This window comes from Eubalaena glacialis, chromosome 3 (genome assembly GCF_028564815.1).
Source record: "Eubalaena glacialis isolate mEubGla1 chromosome 3, mEubGla1.1.hap2.+ XY, whole genome shotgun sequence".
Taxonomy (NCBI): Eukaryota; Metazoa; Chordata; class Mammalia; order Artiodactyla; family Balaenidae; genus Eubalaena; species Eubalaena glacialis.
The window spans coordinates 22823375-22842165 of NC_083718.1; the positions used below are offsets into that span (position 1 = coordinate 22823375).

An 18791-nucleotide genomic window follows, 5' to 3' on the forward strand; every position below is an offset into this window, starting at 1 on the left:
TTGCCTGCAAATCTTTACATAGCTATTGTTCAGATTTATTGTTCATAGCTATTGTTCAACTTAAATATCAGTTCCTCAGCTTGGCCTTCTCTGATCAGTCAGTCTCCAATCTGAGGAGACTTCCCCATCCTCTTCAAAGTACTAAAACTGCCTGTCGTGGATATTTACTTATGTATGTATCTGTGCCTGTATGTATGTGTCTGTCTCCCCCACTGTAAAGTAAGCTACAGGAATGTAGGGATTTTTTTTTCTCTTTTACTCATTCTGTATCTCTAAGGTCCAGTACTTGGCATATACTAGCTGCTCAGAAAATATTGGTTGAATGAATGTATGACTTTGATATAGTTTGTTCATAGAGCTTATAACCCTTTGAAATTATCTTTTTCCTGTATTTAGTTGCTAGCTTATTGCCTGTTCCTCCCACCCACCCACCTGATAAGAGCAGCATCTGTCTGCCTTATTCATTTCTGTATCTCTGGAGTCTAGAGCAGTTCTTAGCATATAGTAGAAGTGGAGTTGGTAAACCTGTGTTAAATGAATGGATAAGACAATATATACAATTTTCAAAGATCTTAAGATCTAGAGTGGAGAGAAACATTGCTGTAACAGAGAACAAGCAAGGGATTGTGAAATCTCCGGAGAAATTGAGGTCAGGAAGGGCAAGTCTCAACTGTCAAGCCAAGAGTGTTGAGGTTAGATTTGTGCTTTGAGATGAAAACCTCTTACCATTCCCAAGTCAGGGGATCCAGTGGGTCCAGTGCGGAATCTAAAGAAAATTTAGCACATGGCAAAGAAGTTCTACCGCGTATCCAGATTACAAGCGATCAGTAAATACTCGTTGACTAATTGCTTGTCACATTTTTGGAAATAATCAATCAGATTTAGGATAGAGACCCGGCCCACCGCTTTGATAGGTATTCGCACTACTGAACTACATTTCCCAGCATGCATCAGATTTACGGTGGTAGAGTTTTTTGGAAAAAAAAAAGACTACAACTCCCGGCATGCCGCGTCCCGGCGGAGGGGACTGTGTTGCCCCAACAAGCAGGGGCAAGGGCCTATCAGGGGGCAGGCCGGGGCGGGGCGGGGCTGGTCAGGGCACCAGAGCCAGTTTGACGGAAGGAGCGGCGCGGCTGTGGCGGAGGAGAATGGAGGCGGTGGTGTTCGTCTTCTCTCTCCTTGACTGTTGTGCGCTTATCTTCCTCTCAGTGTACTTCGTATCCTTGCCTGAGGCGGGCGGAGGCCGACCTGGGGCCCTCCACCCGAGGGAGTAGGCTGAGGGTGGGCCTGGGTGGGGGCCAGGGCAGGTGCGAGGGAGCGCGGCCGGCGGCCGGCGGCCGGCGGCCGGCGCTACCCTGGGCGCTGGCCCGGCCCGCTGGACCGATGTGGCGAGCCCGGGCGGGAGGAGGACCCTGGCTGCCCAACTTCGCCCCTCACCCGGGGGTCCGAGCGGGCCTTTCTCTCGAAGCGCCCCGGCCTGGCCTGCCCGCCACCGCTCGCCCCTATGACGCCCGGACCCGCTCTGCCCTGCGCGGGGGCTGGCACTTGGCCTCCCCTTGTGGTCCTCAGGAGAGAGGGGTCGCGGTGTTCCTCCTTTTGGGCCCTGGAGAGATCAGGGTTGTGGTTTTTCTTGCAGCTCCCCTAGTCCGGGCCCTTCGCCGGATGCCGGGGGTCCCGAGAACGACTGCTCACGTCCCAGGGGTGGTCGCTAGTGGACTGTCCCGCGCTGAGCTCGGCGGAGGCGATTTGGCGCCTCTTGTCATTCTCTGGGCAACACCCCCGTTGCCCGCCCCTTTGTTCTCGCGGGTGTTGGTGTAGCGACCTTTCACATCCAGGAGTTGACTGATTTCAAAAACGGGTGAAATGTTTCCTTCGCGATGCCTTTTTGTAGGGAGTGTTGGGAAGGGTTTGTTTTAGAAACCAGCTGCAGCTGATTTTTTTGGTTGCCCCTGTCGGTTGCAGATCTGTAAATTCAGTAACTATACACGTAATTTAGTTCTCAGTCGTTTATCAGCTTTTACACTTTTCTGTGTCGACCCATGTTTAAAATTCCGTATTTTGTATCGCTGTTCGTGCTACAGTATTCAAACTGTATTTTCCAGGCTAATAAATGGTCGTTGAACCTAGCACTCTAGAAGGCGGGTGGGCTACAACTGTACTCTCGAGGGAGCTTCTAGTCTTAGTTGTCACCCAATGATGCAATGCACAGTCCAATTTTAAGTAATTAAATGTAAGCAAAGAAAAAACAATGAGAAGCTCTGCATTGTATTTTTTTCCCTTGAAAATTACATGTGTCCCTTTCTGACAGAATTAAACTTTTTGTTTGCCAGAGCATTCTGGCTTTAGGATGGTTGTACAGAGTATGTTTTCAGTGTGGCTTTATACTTTGTTATGGCCTGGCAACTTGTTGAAGTGGGAAGGGACAAAACTTGGAATCAGGACTCCTTGCTCAGCTAGTTATTTGCTATGCACGTTACTTCACCTCTCTAAGCCTCAGTTTTCTTATCTTTAAAATGGGGGGAAATGTTTACTTCCCAGATAGGTGTGTGCACAATGAGGGCGTGTTAAGCACCTAGCAGCCCAATGCCTGCCCCATGGCCAATGTTTAGTAGATATTGCTCTGCCTTCCCTCCGTACCCCACATTGAACAGCAGTTTTTACTTTAACTGATGATTTCTTACGAGGAGAACCCTGACTTTTATTAGGCTTGGCGAACTTGACTGAAAGGGCAGCATCACTTAGGAAGTTTTGATGACCTACATCTCTTGTGGCATAAGGAACTGGAGCTTAAGTTCAGAGAAATGAAACTTGGATTTATCTTACTGCAGTTTGGAAAACTAGTCTTGATAATTTAAAATAGCCTTGGCTAGGGAATTTCCTGGCGGTCCAGTGGTTAGGACTTGATGCGCTCACTGAAGGGGGGCCCCGGGTTCCATCCCCGGTCAGGGAACTAAGATTCTGCAAGCCGGGCGGCATAGCCAAAAAAAAAAAAAAAAAGCCTTGGCTTATACCAGTTTATGTACATAGAAACATGTTAGGTGGAGTGTTGGATTTAGATATTAAGGTACATTCAGGACGTGTTTTGATGAAATTCAGCATATTGTATTATTGGATAGTTGTACTAGCTTAATATTAGAGCTAAGAGGTGGAAAATCATCGGGTATACATTCTGTAGGGATAAGAGTTTTTCTGGACTTTGAACCAATAAGGAAACCTGCAGAGAAGGAAAGGGGTGGATATTCAAAATCAGACATAGGCAAGAGCAAAGGTGCAGAGAAAGGTGTGTTCATGGCATTTCTGGGTGATGGAGGAATAGGCCATCTGGAGCACAAGGTTGATTTTGGCAGCAGCAGGTCAGGTTTGGAAAGGCCAGATTAGATTAGATTTTGGAGGGTTTGAATGTTAAGGAGAGGAGGGCTTTCATTTTTATCCTCTAGGCAATAGGGAGCCATTGAAAATTTTTGACATAAAGTGGTGTATTATGAAGATAAGTCTGTAGAGTGGGTTGGAAACAGGAAAGATTGGAAGGTAAGAAACCATTAGGGAATGGGTTCATTTGGATCTGGAATGGGATACTAATTGTGGACAGGTGAAAGGAGGGATTAATGTGAGTGGTGTTAGAAAGAAATGATTGATAGGACCTGGTAACGATTGATTCTGAGATATGAAACAGAAGGTAGAAATAACTTTCCATATTTTGAGCCTGGGCAAATGATGCTTGTGTCATTGACAGAAATAAGACAAACTGGAGGTGGAACAATTTGTGGAGAAAGTGATGCTTTTGACTTTGGCTGGGTTGAGGTGATAGGGGGACTATCCATATGGAAATGTATAGAATTTAGTTGAGAACATTTCTTTTTACCTATTTTATTGGACATTTTCGAACATAAAGGTAGAGAGAGTAGTGTAATAAACCCCATGTTTCTATTGCTCACCTTCAGTGATTTTCAACATTTTGCCGTTCTTTTTCATTTTTTTCCCAACTATTGTGGGGAGGCTGGGGGAGCATTTTAAAGTAAATACCACACATTCAATTGAAGACTTTTTATGTCTATCTGTCCCTCACATTTTTATTTGTAAGTTTATATTTTGTACTAAAACCCATTTTTTGTTTAAGTCCAGTATATTATATGTTTACTGTGGAAAGTTTGGTTATAGAGAAAAGTATTGGGAAAACCATCTGTAATCCAACTTTCAAGACATAACCACTGCTAACATATGACCAAGCTGAGTTTATAGTTTTGTATCCTATTTTTTTTTTTATATCTTAAGTCTTCAAAGACATTTTATGTATATATCATAAATAAACACTATTTTTCTACTATTGGGAATTCAGGTTTATAACATTTAAACTGTTTATTTAGGTCATATTTTCCATTTCTTTTAGCCACTGTTTTGACATTTGAGGAATCCAGGTTGAATGTTCTGGTATGGGTCACATTAAAATTGCGCATAATAAGAGGATTATTTTGTGAAAATCACTTGTTGAAGGAACATAAATGAGAAAATTTAGTTGTCTAGTAAGTAAACTTTAAGGAAATAACTTAATCTTTTCAAGTCAAATCTAATTCTGCTTTGCAACTGGGATTGTTTTCTGAAACTTAAATAGTTGTTATAAAAGAAGTCTAATAATTCCTTATCTTGATTGTCAGATAATTACATTGTCTGATTTAGAATGTGATTACATTAATGCTAGATCATGTTGCTCGAAATTAAACAAGGTAAGACATTTCTTTCCTCATTTTCTGGCATTGAAGGCAGTTCTCCATTTTCTGTTAGAGATAATTATAGATAGTCAACATATGTGTATTTGATATTCATTGGAATGTTGGTGGAACTACTGTGCTTTGCAATATTTTTAGATCATGAAACTATACCAGAAGACCTAACTTGAAATTTTGTTTCTTTACTCTTTTTTCCTTGTCCCTTTGTCCAGAATGGACAACATCATTACTCAGACTAGGTAAAGGTTCCTTATCAGTTAATTGTTTTTGTCTTCTGTGTCCAAACCCCCTCCTCCCTGCTCATGGGAAAAAGCTCAGTCTGTCTTTTGTTGAATGAAAGAGGACCTTTTTGTGGCTCCTTGAGAGATGGAATTAGTTGATTTGTTTTAAGGCCATTTTACCTTTAGTATGTAGTCGGAACTTTATATTGGCAATAAAACTCTGAATTTCCCAGCTCGTTTAGATATGGGGAAACCAGTTGGTCCTGATTCATTTTATGAGATGAGCAGACAGAAAAGTTTTCTGGATATAAAAATTCATATAGAAATACAATACTGAGAAGTGCTTTTTGGCTTGACCTAAAAATGATTTTCATGGGTCTTTTCACATCTTCAGTCTACTTAAGTTTCTTTGGCCCATGAGGGAAATGAAGTTACACTTGGAAAATTAAAATTTCTAGTAAATTATATTCCTCTCCTCTCCGTCCTTCCTTTCTCCTTCTCTCCCTCCGTCCTTCCCTTCCTTCCTTCCCAATTTTCCAGAACATGGTTTAATACAGTGATAGATTTAAATAAAAGATTTTGTTTATCTACTATGCTTTCAGAGTTCTTTTTTTTTCTTGAGATATAATTGACATGTAACATTGCATTAGTTTCAGGCCTCCTCATCTTTATTTTATTTTTAATTTTTTAAAAATTGAAATTTAATTAATTTTAAACAAATTGAGTTCCTGCTGTGTGCCAGGCAGGGCCCTCTGCTTTTTTAAAAAATTGAAGTATGGTTGATTAGGCCTCCTCATCTTTAGAAGAATGATTTTATACTGATAGATAGATCCATCTAATAATATATATATTTTTTCAGATGGATTGTATTTCTTTTTATATTTCTTGCTTACTCAGTATTTTAGGTGGGTATTTTGTGGGTTTTCTTTTACAAAAATACAAATCTAAACACACAAAAAAAGATTACCTGGATTCTTCTATTGAGAAAGTTACTCCTTCAGTTTGAAGTTAAGTAGTTTTTTTAACGTTAATTTTTGTTTTTGTGAAAGTTATACTTGCATACAACTAAAGTCAGAGGTATTACAAAGCTTGTAGTGAAAAACAGCAGTCCCTTCCTGACCCTTTTAAATCCTATCTGTCTTGATTTTTAGGGGCAACTGAGTTCAACACTTGAGCTGTTAATTTTTTTCTTATATTTATATCCATATTTCTCTATGTGCTTGCATTACTATTTCTTTTTCATTTTTTTTGGCCGTGCTGCGTGGCTTGCAGGATCTCAGTTCCCCGACCAGGGATTGAACCCAGGCCACGGCAGTGAATGCCCAGAATCGTAACCATTAGGCCACCAGAGAGCTCCCACTATTTCTTTTTTATAAATTTTTATTTATTTATTTTTGGCTGTGTTGGGTCTTTGTTGCTGCGTGCGGGCTTTCTCTAGTTGTGGCGAGCGGGGGCTACTCTTCATTGCGGTGCGCGGGGGCTACTCTTCGTTGCGGTGCGCGGGCTTCTCATTGTAGTGGCTTCTCTTGTTGGGGAGCACGGGCTCTAGGCGCGCCGGCTTCAGTAGTTGTGGCACGTGGGCTCAGTAGTTGTGGCTCATGGGCTCTAGAGTGCAGGCTCAGTAGTTGTGGCACATGGGCTTAGTTGCTCCGCGGCATGTGGGATCTTCCTGGACCAGGGCTTGAACCCATGTCCCCTGCATTGGCAGGCGGATTCTTAACCACTGCGCCACCAGGGTAGTCCCTCCCACTATTTCTTGATTTATCAATTTTACATATTACCTATTGACTTCTGAGTCAATATGGTAGATTTAGTTCTTAGGTACCCCCTTCTAAACATCTCTCCTATTTTTCTATTTTCTTTTTAAGTTCATATTCAATGTTTATATGATTATGATGTACTATTATATAAACATTTTTTATTGCCAAGCCTTATGGTAGACAGTGATCATATTTTTCTTTCTAATTTTTTTTTCTGCATAGCTTTGTCTTTTCAGATAACATCTTTAAAGCCCTTCAGTACTATTTTCTGCATGGTTCAAACATGCTAAAATAATCTGTCAGTTGTTTTTTTCTAGGTGACATTTCTCCTCAAGACCTATATCCTCTTGCTATAGTCTGGACTGGTTGCTCTTTAGGCCTGTTTCACAGCCTCCATCCTCGGACTCCTGGTTGGATCCCCTGATTCTTGGAAATCATGTCTTCCTTTCTCTTGGCTTACTACCTCATTTTGCTGGAGTAGCTTCTTGAGATTTGGTACATGGGAATTAAATTTTGAGAACTTGCATGTTTGAAAATGTCTTATCCTTTCCCTTGATTGATAGTTTCTCTGAGTATAGAATTCTAGGTTAGAAAAGATTTTTTTTCAGAGTTTGCTTGGTCAATGTCTTTTAACTTCTAGTGTTGTTCAAGTTGGGAAGTCTGGTGCCATTTTGATTTCTTATCCTTTTGATGGGCTCTCTCTCTTCCCTCTCCTCCCACCCCTACCTCCATCCTCTCCAGAAGTTTTAGAATCTTAACCTTTATCCTTGGTGTTTGGGTTTATTTATGGTAATCCTTGGTGTTTGGGAATTTTGCAGTGGTATACCTTTGTTTAGGCCTTTTTCACTCATTGTTTTGGGCATCTGAGAGGTTCTTTCAATCTGGGAAATTTTCTTCTACTTCTTTCTTTGATAATGTCTTCCCCTTCTATTTTCTCTCTTCTCTTTCAGCAACTTGGATTTGCTGGATAATTTATCTGCTGGATTGATCTCCCAGTTCTTCTTTTTTCTTATTTTTGTCCCTTTGTTTTTTTTCTACCTTCTTGTTTTAAGATTTCCTCTGTTTTATCTTCTGAATTTTCTCATATGTATATCATTTATGTCAAATTTTTAATTTCTAAGAGCTTTTTGTTCTCTTGGTTCATGCTTGACTCTCTTCGTTCTCAAGGATATTGATTATAGTAGTTTTGAAATTTCCTTCTGCTTCCTACATTATACCTGTTTTTTTCCGAGTTCCTTTCTCTTTGTTTTTCCCCCTTCTTTCATATTGAGGGCTTTCCTTAATTTCTGATACATGGCTATCTAGTCATACTTTAGGGTAAGGCACTAAAATACTCATTGGAAGCTCATTGGGTGGTCCAGGCTGTTGACTGACTGGTAGGTAAGACTTCACTGAGGGTAGTTGGTGTCTACCGTTTTTGGGGGTACCTGAAATAGCAGTTTTTTTTGTAGGTGTTTTCTCTTGTGCCATTAAGTTACTCCAGAGAATAATCTTCCAAACTCCTGCCTGGGTGAAATAAGCCTAGTGCTTCTTACCCCTAAGTTAGGGGAAGAATACATTATTAAGGAGGGAAGAGAAAGAGAACAGAGGGCTTGGTAGAAAGTTAGTATCCAAGTATAATAAGGTCAAGTATCGCTTTCTGAAACTTTTGTTTTAGGTTTTTGTTTATGTAAACCAAAATGCAGCCCACAGTAAGAAATCCAGAGTTTGAAAGCTACTTCTATGTGGGTCTGATAGCATGGAGGGGAGTAGTAGTAACATCAGCTAACATTTATTGAGTGCTTACTTTGTGTGTGGCTTACATATATTATTTTGTCTAATTCTCTAAAACAACCTCATGAGCTGTAAGTATTATTATCTCCATTTTATAGATGAGAAAATCATGATTTAGAGAGGGTAGGTAACTTCCTAAAATTGCACAGCTAATAAATAGGATAGAACATGGGTTTTACTCCAGGTTTATCTGATTTTGCAGCTTACACATATTAGCATTATGTTAAATTGGTTACACTTTAAAAATGCATTCACATATTAAAAAAAGTTCTGGTTGATTGCAAATTAGGTTTAAGGCCCTTCTTCTTTGTTTATTAAGAAAAAGTGGGATATCCCTGGTGGTGCAGTGGTTAAGAATCCGTCTGCCAATGCAGGGGACACGGGTTCGAGCCCTGGTCCGGGAAGATCCCACGTGCCGCGGAGCAACTAAGCCCGTGCACCACAACTACTGAGCCTGAGCGCTAGAGCCCGCGAGCCACAATTACTGAAGCCTATAGCCTGTGCTCTGCAACAAGAGAAGCCACCGCAATGAGAAGCCCGCGCACCGCAACGAAGAGTAGCCCCCGCTCGCCACAACTAGAGAAAGCCCACGCGCAGCAACAAAGACCCAATGCAGCCAAAAAAAAAAAAAAGTATCTAAGGGAATTTCCTGGTGGTCCAGTGGTTAGGACTCCGTGCTTTCACTGCCCAGGGCGTGGGTTCAGTCCCTGGTTGGGGAACTAAGATCCTGCAGGCCTCGCAGAGTGACACCCTCTCCCCCCACCCCCCCAAAAAAAAGTATCTGAAATCTAAATGCAAGAGACCTGGGGCCAGTGTGTCTGGGCTTCTGTTATATAGCTCTGCCACTAAGTAGCTGTGTGACCTTGGGCAAGTTACTTAATCTCTCTTGAATTTTATTTTCCTAATTTCTATAAGTTGGGAGTGCCAGTTTCTGGCTCCATAAATACTAGCTATTAACTTCCATTAAAAGAAAAATCTCTACTCATAGGAGAGGAACACTATTGGTGAATTGAGAACCTGCCACAATAGCTGTTATCTATGAGAACTAGAATATTGCACAATAAACAAAGAGCATAGATAAGGGCACTGGGTGCTATAAAGCCAATAGTCTGGGATTCTGTAATCCTGGTCCATTATCATATTTGTTTAACTTTGAGCTGATATTGTAAACTGTTAAAGTACTTTTTTTTTTTTTTTTTTGGTGGATGTGAGATGATTTCCCTCAGGGTTCTGGAGCTTGGAAATGTTTAGGATCGGTATTCTGACCTGAAAGGCAGCATGTATGTTGATATAAACCATCCCAAATTAGAGTAAGAGGCTTTAGCACAGATATTGGAATAGAAAGTAAATAATACTCTGTTTTTTCTCTAGTTGTCATTTGTGCCTGCTTAGAGAATGAATCTGAATCTTTGCTTAGGATAAAATGTAATTAAAGACTAAGTGCATTATTTTTAAGCTGTGTCCTGATTTATTTGCACTGGGTAAGCAGTGATAGCAGTATGCAAATCTGGGACATCCGAGCCTAAAAATAATCTTGAAACACTAGCTTGGAAATTCTCTGTACTTTCTTTGATTTAACTTCAAGTAACATGTACATTCAGGAAGGACACAGCAGTGAGATGTAATACTGTGTTCTTCCCTTGCAGTGGGTAATTCCAGAATTGGTTGGCCATACTATTGTCACTGTGTTAATGCTCATTTCATTGCACTGGTTCATCTTCCTTCTCAACTTGCCTGTTGCCACTTGGAATATATATCGGTGAGTACAGTTTGTTTATTTATACATATGAGTACTGGTAGCATAAAGTTCACCCATTTAAACTATACTATCCAATATGTTTTTGGTATATTTATAGATGTAAGCAACCATCACCACAACGTATTTAAGAACATTTTCATCACCCCCAAAAGAAGCCCTGTGTCCTTTAGCAGTCACTTCCCTCCCCCAGCTCTAGGCAACTGCTCGTCTACTTTCTGTCTTTGTAAAATAACCTGTTCAGGACAGACATATCATTTAAAAGAGATCAATATGTGATCTTTTATGGCTTCTTTCACTTAGCATAATATTTTCAGGGTTCATCCATGCCGTGTCATGTATCAGTACTTTATTCCTTTTTATTGTGGAATAATATTCCATTGTATGGCAATACTACATTTTGTTTATCCATTTGCAATTGATGGGCATTTGAGTTGTTTCCACTTTTTGCCTATTATGAATAATTCTGCTATGAACATTCATGTGCATAATTTTTTTCATTAAAATTATTCTTTTAATTTACCAAAATGCAATGTAATCATGTGTCTTTTTTTAATTATTAACGTCTTTATTGGAGTATAATTGCTCTACAATGGTGTGTTAGTTTCTGCTTATAACAAAGTGAATCAGCTATACATATACATATGTCCCCATATCTCCTCCCTCTTGCGTCTCCCTCCCAACCTCCCTATCCCACCCCTCTAGGTGGACACAAAGCACCTAGCTGATCTCCCTGTGCTATGCGGCTGCTTCCCACTAGCTAGCTATTTTACATTTGGTAGTGTATATATGTCCATGCCACTCTCTCACTTCATCCCAGCTTACCCTTCCCCCTCCCCGTGTCCTCAAGTCCATTCTCTACATCTGTGTCTTTATTCCTGTCCTCCCCCTGGGTTCTTCAGAACCATTTTTTTTTTTTTTAGATTCCATATATATGTGTTAGCATATGGTATTTGTTTTTCTCTTTCTGACTTACTTTACTCTGTATGTCAGACTCTAGGTCCATCCACCTCACTACAAATAACTCAGTTTTGTTTCTTTTTATGGCTGAGTAATATTCCATTGTATATATGTGCCACATCTTCTTTATCCATTCATCTGTCGTTGGACACTTAGGTTGCTTCCATGTCCTGGCTATTGTAAATAGAGCTGCAATGAACATTGTGGTACATGACTCTTTTTGAATTATGGTTTTCTCAGGGTATATGCCCAGGAGTGGGATTGCTGGGTCGTATGGTAGTTCTGTTTTTAGTTTTTTAAGGAACCTCCATACTGTTCCTCATAGTGGCTGTATCAATTTACATTCCCACCAACAGTGCAAGAGGGTTCCCTTTTCTCCACACTCTCTCCAGCATTTATTGTTCGTAGATTTTTTGATGAAGGCCGTTCTGACTGGTGTGAGGTGATATCTCATTGTAGTTTTGATTTGCATTTCTCTAATGATTAGTGATGTTGAGCATCCTTTCATGTTCATGTGCATATTTTTGTGTGGACATATATTTTCATTTCTTTTAGGAGTGGAATTACTGGGTCATATGGTAACTCTATGGTTTGACCTTTTGAGGAACTACCTGAGTGTTCAAAAGCAGCTGCACTATTTTACGTTCCCACCAACTGTGTATGAGGGTTACAGTGTCTCCACATCCCTGCCAACACTTTTTGTTGTGTCTTTTTTATTTTAGCCGTCTTATTGAATGTGAAGTGGTATCTCATTGTGGTTTCGATTTACATTCCCTAGTGACTAATGATGTTGAGTATTTTTTAATGTGCTTATTAGCCATTCATATATCTTCTTTGCTCTGTATGTTTTTAATTAATTTCTTTTTTACTAAATTATAGTTCGTGTACAATATTATATATTACAGGTATACAGTATGGTGATTCACAATTTTTAGAGGTTATACTCCATTTATAGTTATTATAGAATATTGGTTATATTCTGTGTTGTACAGTATATCCTTGTAGCTTATTTTATACATTTGCTGCATATGTTTTTGATTAGCTAGGTTGGCATGATATAAATTATGCTTTGGGAAGATTTTTCTGGAAGCATTTAATAGTATTGATTGGATGGAGAAGAGGCAGGAGGTAGGGAAACCAGTTCAGAGATGGGGGTGAGATAATATAGTACTGGAATAGAGTTGTGATAGTGGGAATGAAAAATATAGGGCTATGTAAGTGGTGATAGGAAGGAAGAATAGACAAGAGTTTAACCTACTGCCTATGAAAGATGAAGAGAGAAGTCAAAATTGAGTAAGAGAAAGTTTTTAAGGACTACTGAGGAAGTGGTGACACTCCTGTTAGATAAGCTAGTAGTCAGAGAAGGATAAGACTCTTTGAGACTACAGATGGTCCTTGATTTACAGTAGTTTGACTTTTGATTTTTTGACTTTATGATGGTGTGAAAATGATACGCATTTCAGTACAAAGCGTATTTCGAATTTTGAATTTTGATCTGTTTCTGGACTAGCGATATGCAGTATGAAACTCTCTTGTGATGTTATAAAATAGGCTTTGTATTAGACGATTTTGCCCAGCTATAGGCTAATGTAAGTGTTCTGAGCATGTCTAAGGTAGGCTAGGCTAAGCTGTGATGTTCGGTAGGTTAGGTGTATTAAATGCATTTTCAATTTTCGATGGGTTTATCATGATATAATACCATTGTAAGTCGAGGAAAATAGGTATTGAGTTGAGATGCTGTCCAGATATTCATTTGTAAATACCGTTTATACCGTTTATTCAGCCATAGATGGGCTACTAGGATTTGGGGGAGAATTTAAGATTTGTGAAACTCAGAGAGCCATTTGCATTTCACAGAAGTCATAATTGAGAAACCAAATGTGTGGCGAGAGTGAGGAACCCAAGGTTGGACTAGAAGAAGCTTGGACATGAGAGAAGGAAGAGGTCATGATCCGTGCTAGGTTAGGACATGCATGCTGTGCAGATGGCACAGTCGGGATGCGGAAGCCTAGACGCTTAAACTCACTGATCCTCTCAAAGTAACCCAATTTTCTTACTTGTAAAATGAATCATTTGGGGAAGAAGGAGAAGATTATCATATGTAATACTATATACACAGTGGTATTTAGTAAATATGAAATGTTATATGTTATCTCAAGAGCCCCAAAGACTCCATAGTGTGTTAAACACAGTATCTTCAAGATTTTTTTTTTTTAAGTTTGAGTCTGAGTCTGTGGGAGCACTGAGTTGAATTGGTCTGGATTTGGAACTCGGTGTGTGCTTACTGTGCCCTTTATGTTGCTTATTGACTTTGTAGCCCTGTTCTCATTCCCTCACTGTGGTCATACCTCCATCACTATAAAATGTACATCTCTTATTTTTCAAAATATTATTATTTAATATTTACATTAAAATTAAATTAAAATAAAATTTATATTTTAATTAAATTTAATCTGCATTTTTTAAGTCATGTAAAGTTAGGCACTGCGTTTGCGTCAGAACTCTCCATTTATTGTCTTAACTGAAGAGGAGTTTTATTTTACCACAGTAGCATTTATTCTAAATCATTTCTGTTCTGTCTTCTTTAAATTGCTCTTTTAAGGTAGGTACCGTTTATTAACCATGCAGATTGAGACATATCTGTTGATCAGCAGGAGCACCAAAGATGAGGATTCTATTTGGGATATAGAATCTCTCTTTTTAGTATCATCTGTGAAATGGGAATAATTATGTTTGACACAAAGATGTAAGTGTTAAACATAAAGACAACTTACAGAGATGTTGTGAAGGTGAAGGGAATTGCATTAATTAAGTTAGAACTTTGTAGATAAAGAAGTTTCTAAGATGTTGATAAAGTTGGTTTGGTTTTGGGGCCCCCTTCATTTTTGTCTCATGGAAGACAGCTATAGGTATTACCGATTCAGTACTTTTCTACAGAAGATGGGTAAAAGGGTCTCAGTGCATAAAATATCCTTCTCTAGAGTGTTAATGTGTTTGTTTCAGAGGGCAGAAATTACACCTAAAATTAATAGTATTGTATTTTCCAAGGAAGACTAAGTCATGGCCTGTGACATCATTATAATACCCTGTCCATATCTGGTCATATAAGGCCGCTATGATTGGTTCATTTTTGAAGGTTGATTATTACTGGTTTACTTATTTTTGAATATTTATGCTGATGATTTGATTTTCCTTCTAATGTGTGTGGATCCTTTAATTTACTAGGTTCATTATGGTGCCAAGTGGTAACATGGGAGTGTTTGATCCAACAGAAATACACAATCGAGGGCAGCTGAAGTCACACATGAAAGAAGCCATGATCAAGCTTGGTTTCCACCTGCTCTGTTTCTTCATGTATCTTTATAGGTGAGTTTACAGTCCTGGCGTTTTCCTGGATGCCATATGCCTGCTTTTGATGGGTGAGGTATTACTATACTGTAGGATTTTGTATCAACATTGCAGAGCTTTTGGGGATTATGTGAATTTCATGTGGCTGTGTAGATTTTTTATGTCATGTCATTGAATCAGCATGCCATTCTGTCTGACCTGGAGTAGAGTTACTCCGTGTTATTAGTTATTCCTTAGCTGTTGAGGCTGTCAGCATGCTTAAAACTGTCTTTGCTGTTCTTTCCCTCCCCTGGTATCCAGCTGTGAGGTCTCACTGCCTGTTGTAAACATTACTGTATGTACCCCCCGAGAGTTTCCCACTCCTGGGTCTTCTGGGGATCAGAGCACTGGCAGCAGCTCTCAACAACTTGTATCCACGTTGGGCTGATCTTTCTTGACGTTAAGGAATTCAGGTGTGATGCCTTTTCTCCGGGATGCAAGTGATCTGTTCGGGTAAAATTTCATCAGTCTTCCAGTTAGATTGGAAGTAAGAATTAATATGAAGGATTGGCTATCAGACACTGGAAGCCTCATGCAGTCCTGTTTAAACTTATATTTATTACCTTAAGTTTTAGAGATAACATGCCACCTTTTCCTTTACCCATTATAGACCCATAGAATACAGCAAAGAAGAGAGAAAAATTGTCATGTGTGTATGATTTGATTAAGCCTTTAAGAGGCTAAAAGTCAGGCTTAACTTTTGTATCCAAGCTTAATTGTATCATTCCTGGTTTTTTCCGAGGTAAATTTTAATTTTCACATGGGCATAAGACTAGTAGGAAAAAACTTGTACTGAACTAAACTGCTTTCACTCAAAAAAGTCCTGATAATTAGAAACTGTACAAAGATAAGAGTTTTTTAAAAAACTGCTATTTTGTCTGAAATAGCTTAGAAGTCAGAGCCATTTTAGCCTCTGCCTGAAAAAGCGGGCTTCCTAAAATCCTTTTGCTACGCTAATTCCACCCACAGATTAGATTGAAATTAGAGTTTAGGTGGTTTCCTTTTTACCATTTATCTTATTTGCTTTTCTGTATTTTAAAAAATAGGACAGAAAAACCACACTAATAACAGTTTCTGGTTCTCATACCGTACCTCATTGCTAACGTGCTTAATTTTTAATCCTAGCATTAAAGATGGAGAATAAAGAGCAGAATTTAACCTTAAGAATACAATGATACACCTGTTCTTATTTCTATTACTTTTTAAAGTCAAACCATATGAAGGTATCTTTACCATCATATATGTTCCCTTCTATTTGTCAGAGACAAAAAGCAAGGTGGTTATCCTTTCTTCATCCTTCTCTCCCCTCCAGGTTTTATGCTTTGGAGAGTAAACTAGAGTGGACATCCCCTAGGTCTTGATAACATGAGCTTCTTGAGACATCTGGGGGCAAAGCTAATGTAGTCACACTTTTGGGTGTAAATGTAGGATTAGGGAGCAGTATCTTGCTTAGTAGACCCAAAGTCTTAGGATTTAAAAATGGACAAGAGTTTCTTACCTCTCAGTTGTTGAATTTAAAGCAGTGGGAAGATGGACTGAAGACTGGGGATTGGAGGAATCAGGAAGCAATTTTGGGGCAGGTTTAAGGTATGGTGCTTTACAATGAAATAAAAGATAGGCAACCAATATTACTGGTTTGCCTGAGTAGCTGCATTGCTCACTGGATGCATCCTTTCTTTTTCTTTCTTTTCCCTTCCCCTCTCAGCTTGTCATTTTTAGCCATGTTGCTGTTTCCTTCCCCCTTGGCGTTCCTTGTAGCTCAAGGGATCAGGATGGAAGAGTGATCGCAGATGTTCTTGTAACATTTTTCTCTTAGCTTTTGGTTGCTGTTTTTAAAAAGTGTTTACTATTCTAAATCATCCGATTCCTAATGTAGGGATTTATGCTGCTCCTTCTGTATCACCTGCCACCACTTGCATGGTGCCTTGCACATAGCAGACATTCAGGGTTTGTTAAATAGAATTAAAGGAAAAAATTCCCATTTTCTTTAGAGATTGGTGGAATCTATGCCTTTGGTGTTTGGTTAGGTGCCAGCCTAGTGGAATCTACCACTCCCTCACTGTGTGACCTGGGGCAAGTTTCTTATCCTCTCTGTGCCTCAATTTCTTCATCTGAAAATGGGATAATAATAGTACCTGCCTCATGGGGTTGTGATGTGGATTAAATGAGATAATGCACATAAAGCACTTTGGTTTGTGCTGACCTCTAGGAAGCTCTAACAAAATGTTCAAAAATATTGGTTACTACCATTAATTTGTGCTGTGCCCCGCGTACCCTTAGTTTGTTTAAATTTGGACAACTCGTCGCTTATACCATTAGTAGTGTAAGGGAATTTCTGTGTTTTAGTCATTTGATCTCAGCATAGCAAGGCTGATTTCAGTAAAAAAATGATAGTCTTGTTACTCTTGTTAAGTGTGGTGGTTTTAACAGAGTATTTACTGAGTGACCGCCATGTGTCAGACACTGTGTAAGGCACTGCGTGTGACACAAAAGGAGCAGCGCAGACCCCCTGTGTCAAAGCTGGGAGCCTGCTGATTGCAGTACGGGGGTGTCATCTGGAGTATGAAAGTGGGTGTGAGCTGAGGTGTGTGGGAAGAGGCGGGGCAATGGCCCTGGGCCGAGAGGCTGGCTTCCCAGAGGTGGTGCCGGAGCCTGATGGAGCCTGACGGATCGTGAAGTCTGAGAGGAAGTTACTGGGTTGATGGGGGATGAGAGGAGGGGTTCCAGGAGCAGGAACAACATGTGCAAAGATCTCCATGGAGAATTAAAGTTTTTCTCCTAGACATAGCTTGTTTTTTCTAAACTTCAGTCCAACAGTGGTTTTAGGTTATACTCCCTACCCCCACCTCTACCCCAGTTTTCTTTCTTTCTTTTTTTTTTTTTTTTTTTTTAAGTGAAAATGTTAGGGCCTCTTGATGCCCTAATATAGATATTCTTTCCTTTAGGTGTAAATGATTGCTTTTGCTTTTTACTTAAATGAGTGTTCCTTGCTGAGCCTTAGGGATGCAAGTCTGGACAGACCAGACTCTGTAGGAACATTCCTAAGGAAACATGAGTAACATTAATTTCTTCTCTCCACAGTATGATTTTAGCTTTGATAAATGACTGAAGCTGGAGAAGCGGTAGTTGAAGTCAGCCTACACTACAGTGCACAGTTGAGGAGCCAGAGACGACTTAAATCATCCTTAGAACCACGACCATAGCAGTATATTTTTTCCTCTTTGAACAAAAAATATTTTTGCTGTATTTTTACCATATAAAGTATTTAAAAAACATGAATTGAGTTTTTGTAGCTTTCTGGTTCTCAACTTTAGCCTGAACCCCCAACATGTGAAGGTGTTTTTCATCATCTGTATGTTGAAGATAGTTATTTGTATGTAGGAACAGGACTGTCATTCCAGCCTTGCATGCCAAAGAAACAGAGGACACGCTTTAAAGGGAAAATGTAATAGATGAGCAAAGTGGCTCTTCAGGTCTACTGAAAAGTCAGAGTACAAAGCAATACTGTTAGTCTGGGCAAAGGAAGAAAGAAACTAAGCTACCCTTTTGTCTATATTGCGGCAGCTTCCTGTATTTAATATGGTTTACAGATTTATGGGACTGTAAGCCAAATGTCTTTTCACAAGAATGTTAACAGAAAATGACGTTTCAAAAAATATATATTTCTTTGCTGAATTTGTGAACCCTTATAAGCCATTACACGTACGATGTAATTCCTGCTTATAGAAAGGAAAATAAACCAAAAAAGCAAAACTTTATCAAGAGCTTTCATTTAAAAGCCACTGCCTCCACAGTTGCCCTCAAACCCATCTACTCCCACTGGCTCTTGCTGCGTCTTGGTTTTGTATTCTCATCGGTCCAGTTGTATTTGATCTGTCCGATATGTTTTTTAATGGGTTTGGAGAGGTGATTTGGTAGAAGATGCTCATCAGCTTAGAAGCAGGAGCAGCCATTCGTTCGGTGTCGGTGAAACCGAGCCTGTCCGCGCTCTGTTTGGTGCCTGATTAACCGTAGCACTCCGGTCCTGCTGCACTGCCCACTTTGTCCATTTCATGGACATAGCAGTATCCAACCGGACTTGATTCCTTGGAGGTATATTTGTCAATTCTTGCAGTTGTTGAGAGCAGTTAAGCTCTTCGGCTCTGTTTGCTGGGTGAAGTGAACCTGGCAGTTTATTCTCAGTGCTCGTTTGTGTTTTAATGTGGCCATC

General features: G+C 39.7%; 1 protein-coding gene across 3 annotated transcripts; it reads left to right on the top strand.

Annotated features, from left to right (window-relative positions):
* Window positions 1-1101: 1101 nt before the first annotated feature.
* CNIH4 (cornichon family AMPA receptor auxiliary protein 4) lies at window positions 1102-17856 on the top strand. 3 transcript variants are annotated; one of them, XM_061185347.1, is made up of 5 exons: window positions 1102-1217; window positions 4653-4721; window positions 10125-10237; window positions 14420-14560; window positions 17663-17856. In XM_061185347.1, the coding sequence occupies exons 1-5, from the start codon at window positions 1149-1151 to the stop codon at window positions 17688-17690; spliced, it is 420 nt and encodes a 139-aa protein (XP_061041330.1). In that variant the 5' UTR covers window positions 1102-1148; the 3' UTR covers window positions 17691-17856. The 3 variants fall into 3 exon arrangements, with proteins under 3 accessions (XP_061041330.1, XP_061041333.1, XP_061041331.1); XM_061185350.1 differs by lacking the exon at window positions 17663-17856 and having other exon boundaries at window positions 14467-14560; XM_061185348.1 differs by lacking the exon at window positions 4653-4721 and having other exon boundaries at window positions 1123-1188.
* Window positions 17857-18791: the final 935 nt, after the last annotated feature.